The sequence below is a fragment of the Urocampus carinirostris genome, chromosome 5, assembly GCF_059441175.1.
Source record: "Urocampus carinirostris isolate Australia breed hairy pipefish chromosome 5, RoL_Ucar_1.0, whole genome shotgun sequence".
NCBI classification, from domain to species: Eukaryota; Metazoa; Chordata; class Actinopteri; order Syngnathiformes; family Syngnathidae; genus Urocampus; species Urocampus carinirostris.
Genome location: NC_142353.1, coordinates 32,741,639 through 32,747,638, shown reverse-complemented (window position 1 = coordinate 32,747,638; position 6,000 = coordinate 32,741,639). Strand labels below are relative to the sequence as shown.

General features: G+C 39.9%; 1 protein-coding gene across 1 annotated transcript in view; it reads left to right on the top strand.

The window, feature by feature from the left end:
• The first annotated feature begins 1,180 nt into the window (after positions 1-1,180).
• LOC148366064 (endoplasmic reticulum aminopeptidase 1-like) overlaps positions 1,181-6,000 on the top strand; it is a 38,398-nt gene continuing 33,578 nt past the window's right edge. Inside the window, exons 1-3 of the mRNA XM_088336466.1 lie at positions 1,181-1,678; positions 3,951-4,089; positions 5,431-5,565. Of these exons, the coding sequence (XP_088192592.1) occupies positions 1,200-1,678; positions 3,951-4,089; positions 5,431-5,565 (753 nt within the window). The 5' untranslated portion in view covers positions 1,181-1,199. The remainder of the gene's footprint in view (positions 1,679-3,950; positions 4,090-5,430; positions 5,566-6,000) is intronic.

The window sequence follows — 6,000 nt, the reverse complement described above, 5'->3', positions numbered from 1 at the left end:
CCCCGTAGTGCTAAAAAAATGTAATTCCTTAAATAAAAAAAGACAATAATTAGAAAAGATAGATGAACTGTTATTTGAATGTATACAATACTCAGAGGTCAAGCAATTTATATTCATTTTACATAACATGAGGCTTACCCAGAGAGATATGACATCATAGTCGGACATCTTGCTGCTATAGGTTACATAGGACAGCCCTCCCACCCCAAAAATACATTTTTTTCCCTTCCTTTTTTAGTTTTAGTTCTAGCTATTATCCTTCTCTTTTTTGTTTTTCTTATTTTTCTTTCTCTTTCTTTTCCTATTTTTTCTTCCCCCATTATTGTTTCTTTTTTATTTTTTTTCATTCTTTCCTTCATTCAATTTTATAACCTTATCTTCTCTGTTCCTTTATCTTCTTGGGTTTTTTACCTCACTGTGAATTTGTGAAACTGAAGTGTCATGCCCAATTTCGTTGTCACAAAATGTTAACCCATTTTGTAACAATGACAATAAAGGTATATTCTATTTTCTTTCTTTCTTTCTTTCTTTGTTCATTTGTTCTTTCTTTCTTTCTTTCTTTCTTTCTTTCTTTTGTTCATTTGTTCTTTCTTTTGTTCTTTTTTTCTTTTTTTCTTTCTTTCGTTCTTTCTTTTTCTCTTTCTTTCTTTCTTTCTTTCTTTCTTTCTTCTTTCCCTTCGGTCTTTTGTTCTTTTGTTCTTTTGTTCTTTTGTTCTTTTGTTCTTTTGTTCTTTTGTTCTTTTGTTCTTTTGTTCTTCGGTTCTGCCGTTCTTTCGTTCTTTCTTTCGTTCTCTTTTTCTCTTTTTTCCCAAATGGTTGGTTGTTGGATCCATCAACCACTAGGGCTGTAGGGGCACCATCTGTGGTGTTTCTTGGCCAAGTACAGCCTGGTGGCACCCATCCCTCTCCAAGCCAACAATTGTCTCCAAAAGACTGAGCAGAAATTAGTAGAAAATGGTGGTTCATGACTATTTTGATTTTCTATGGTTTTATATTTCTCCTTGTGATGTTTTTAGCATTGATTTTCACTTGCAGAATAAAGTGATATCTAGTGGTCAAATAAAATACACTGTCCGCTTATCTTTCATATTAAATCACGGTCCCCAAACTATCATGCTGAGAGCCGTGAGTTTAAGACCCCTGAGTCACAGTGTGATATTTTTATTCTTCCAGGTTTTTTTCCCATTTGAATCGCCGCCATGTTTGTGGCTCATCTTTGCCTGGGGATTTTTATTCACCTGGGCAAGACTTCAGGCGCACAGATTTCCAAACTCAATTCCCCCAAAGTCAACAGTGTCCAGCCCTTCCCCTGGCATGAAATAAGACTCCCCAAAACTGTCCTACCCGCCCACTACATCCTAAGAATCCACCCAAACCTGACCACAATGACTTTCCAAGGCACTGTCAGTATTAAGATGGACGTTCTGGAGGACACCAAGGTCATCATTCTGCACGCCAAGGAGCTGGAGGTTTTCAATGCCAATTTGGAGACCCCCAGTGGGGCCTGGTCACTTCAGGTGGTGCAGAATTCAGTTAACCAGCAGCTGGCTCTGATTTCGGAAGACGTGATCCCCAAGGGACGGGGTCGCGTGGTCCAATTGGAGTTTCGCGCCAACCTTTCGGACAGCTACCACGGATTTTACAGGAGCAGCTATTACACCAGCAGCGGGGAGCTCCGGTAAGACATTTTTCATTTTGAGTGTCAGTTTTTGGGACTTTTTTTGCAGTTGAAAAAGCGCAGTTCTAACTTCATGTTGTCATTAACTGTGTTGATGTGATCCAAACAAAAACGTTTGAAAGGAAATGAAATGAAATTATCTGCATTTATATAGCGCTTTTCAAGTCAATGACTTCCCAAAGCGCTTTACATTGTGCTTCACATTTCCCAATAGCGGCCTTGTATTGCAGCCATGTAAGACGCTAACCTGCTTATTGGGGGTATTAGGGGTTCAGTGTCTTACCCAAGGACACTTCGACACGTAACACGGACAAGCCGGGATTCAAACTGGGATCCCTTGATCCCAAGACGAGCGCTTTACCTCCTAAGCTACTGCCGCCCCCAAGCAGGATGTTAAGTTTAAACTTTAGTAGACACTCAAAATAAGAAGAGAAGACATCAATAGATTTTGAACTTGCAAGGAATACAGGGACAGAACCCTTCAGGTAAGGAATTCCAACCTCATTCCTAGACCCTCCCTGACCACTTTATTTCGATTAAATGTTCTAGGGTACAAATACACATCAGCACTAAGGGGTGTAGGTATTAAAGAACGGTAACACGATTGACCAACAGTGACAATGATAAGTATTGAATGAGTACATACTGTATATGATAACTACAGTGGATTACTGACTACAGAACACACCTGATTAAATGGTAAATGGTTTGCATTTATTTAGCGCTGTTCAAGTCAATGAAGAACCCCCAAAGCGCTTTACAATGTGCTTCACACTTACCCATTCACACACACAATCACACACCAATAGGGAGTCAGCCATGCAAGGCCTACCTGCTGATTACAGCCCGACTTTGTTTTCGTACAAGCAGCACCGGATTTTACACTGAAGGCCTACCATAAAAATGAACTTATTCACATCCGTTTCTTACATTAAAAAAAAAATCAGCAGAGAAATGTCTGGTACAGAAAAGTAGCACATTGTCTCGCGATTGAGACACTCATTTGCGGACTGTGTCCGCCGCTGTCAATCTTAATCACCTAGTGCAGCAGTCCATATTAAATTGGCATCAACATATGCAAAACATTCTTAAACCAAAACTCAATGTACTGTTCTGACTAAAATTCCGAAGCCTGTACAATCACAACGGCCTGTATAAATGTTGAGCCATGCGACTGATATTAAGATCTCCCATTCCTTGCGCACATGAAGGCCAGCTCTGTCCTGGGATGCACTCTCGACTCAGTGGAGGTGGTAGGGTAGAGGAGGATAATGGCTTAGCTGTCATCCATGACTAGGAACATCTCCCATCCCCTGCAGGAGACCGTATCTGCTCTGGAGAGTTCCTTCGGTGACAGGCTGCTTCACCCCAAGAGTGTGAAGGAGCGGTTCCGTAGGTCCTTCCTTCCTGTAGCCGTCAGACCATATAATAAGCTGTGCTCCCGATAGACTGAAAACCCTCCGTGACTTTGAATATTTGCACATTACTGGCCACTTTTCTTTAACTATTTTGCACAGCTGCCATTGGGAATTTCAGTTTTTTATTTTTTAGATTTCTAAATACTTGTTTATTCTGTTGATATTTTTAGTTGTTATTCAATATTTATTGTCTTACTGCTGTAACAAAAGAAATGTACTTATTATGGGACGGATAAAGGATTATCGTATTTTATGAAATTGATAGAGATTAGGGCTTCACGATTAACTGAAATCTAATCGATATTGCCATGTCACTTAATGAGATTGGGTAATCGCAAGACACTGTGTTTTTTTCAAGGATTAAAGTTTGATGTTTGTGTTTTTCCCCTCTTTGTTATTCGAGTGACGGAGTGTTTGGACAACCGGAATTGCCTCAGTTTGGGTTTTAACGGCCAATCGGAGGCAAGTTTTAACAGACCTAGCCAACAAAGGTTATGCACACCTACCCATGTGTGAGCCCCGTGTGAGCAGACAGCAACCCTAACAAAGCTCCAAAGAGAGAGTGCTGTTTTCTTAAGGTTAAAACATGTCACTATGATTAAAGAGTCACAAAAAAATTGAGTACAGAAAATATACTACTACGGAAATTGCGATACTGGTATGAAAAATCGCACTTGTTTTTTTTCCTTCTACAATTGTCCAGTAACCCTAATAGAGAGGACACCAAGTATCTCTATTACTACATAAAACCTAATCGAAAAACTAAATTAGTCCGGAATTTATGTTAAATCAATTTAGTGATTAATCTGCAGCACTTTGAACTGTGGCGTTGATGTCCACCAATGTCTTCGTAGATATCTGGCCTCCACTCAGTTCCAAGCCACTTACGCCCGGGCCGCCTTCCCCTGTTTCGATGAGCCCGCCTTCAAAGCCAACTTCACCATCTCAGTCGTACGTGAGCCTCAACACATCGCTCTCTCCAATATGCCCAAGGTACGTCACAATTTTGACTACTGTATTTTCCAGACTATGTGGCGCACCTAAAAAAACATATTTGCCAGACATTTTGACGTATTTCTTGTAGACTGGAAAATACAGTGAATACAATTGGAAATGCATAATTACAATACAATGCTGGTAAATACCGTAACCATTTATGAATGAATCAATTCATTTTAGTCATAAAACTAGGATTCACAGTGTTAGTTAATGTTCTATGAAATAATTTAGTTTCTTTTCTGTGGTTAAATTTGATGCAACCATATCTTTTAAGGTTTAATGTCATGCGCCCTATAGTCCAGTGCGCCTTATATATGAACATATTTCACACAAGAGTAATTTTGAAGGTGTGCTTTATAATCCAATGTCCCTTATAGTCTAGAAACAGGGGTGACCAATTCAAAAGGATGCAGGGCCAAGGGCCAGTTTGATTGTTGAAAATGAAAGAAGCTGATTATGCTAATTCCTAATGTTGTGCTAGGTGTAGTTAGCCACCCCTAAAGCGATGCTGGACATTACTAAAGTCAACCGCTAAAGCTAACCATGTGGTCAGTCTTGGCAGCCACCAAAAAATCAGATTTTCTCAGTGCATTTATTTTCAGTTTTCCAATTATTAACTAAGCGCTCTATGCTAATGTTAGTCGCTAATGGAGGCTGCTAACGCTAATACAGTCAGTGACAGAGTCTGTGATATAAGCTACTTAAGCAAAGCTAGTTGCTAATGTTTTGTTAGTCGTAGCTGTCGACACCTAAATCGTACAGAGAAAACAAATATGCAATGGTTCCTGTTTTATGATACTATACTGTATCAAAATCATCTGAAGGGCCGTAGAAAACCTTCTCGTCGGCCTTAACTTTGACATACATGGTCTATGAACTAGGGTACTATATTTACTGTTCAGGGTTCTTGTGGACTGTACGGTAGGGCTAAGATCTAAGGCCCAAACCCGGCCTGAAATTTAGGTTGGGTTGGGCCTAAAATGTCAATCATTATGTTCTACATCGGGCCGGGCTGAGCTTCTCTCTTGCGTTTTTTAAATATTATCCACCCGTTATTGTTCTTTGTTTTTTTTTTTGTGGACGACCCATACGATGGATTCCATCCTTGTCTCACACAGCCTGCCTCCTCACGCTTGTCCTCATGCTCGCCTAAAATGATCCCTTCCAGCGAGTCCTCACAAATGAAATGTGAAAATTCGTGTTTGCTTCAGGCTCTGTTCCTCAAATAAAGTTAATTGTTCGGGCTCAGCTGGTTTGGGCTTTTATACCTGAGGGACCAAACTGGTTGGGCCCAATCTTATGTCTAACTGACGGTCACTTTATGTCATCACTCAGATGAAAACAGTTGAACTACCTGGAAATTTGTTTGAGGATCACTTCACCACCACGGTTAAGATGAGCACCTATTTGGTAGCCTTCGTCGTCTCTGACTTCCTTTCCGTCAGCAAGACCACCCAACACGGCGTGAAGGTGAGGGGAGAGTTTTACACATATCCAGTTACAACTTTTTGGCTAAATAACTTGAACACTTCTTTTATTAATCATTTAAACAAATTCTATCTTGCATCATTATAACAATGATTTATCATTCCATTTAGAAATGACCACTATTTATTAATCACAACATATGTTCTACAGTTTTTGTTCATTTTTTTCCCCCATTATCTTCTCTTTCTTACTGTCTAACAACAGTGCAATATGTAAAACCCAAGACGGATAACAAAAATCCAAAGCGATATCAAGGGAGTAATGAAGGGAAAAGACAAAATTCTGGAGCTAGTGTAAAAAGCATCATTTCTTGAGAGACTCTGGAAGAAGACCGGTAAAAAAAATGTACCAACAAAATAGCTCAGCCTTGCCAGGCCGAACGTAGATTGGATTCAGCTGCATGGAGTGGTCAGTGGT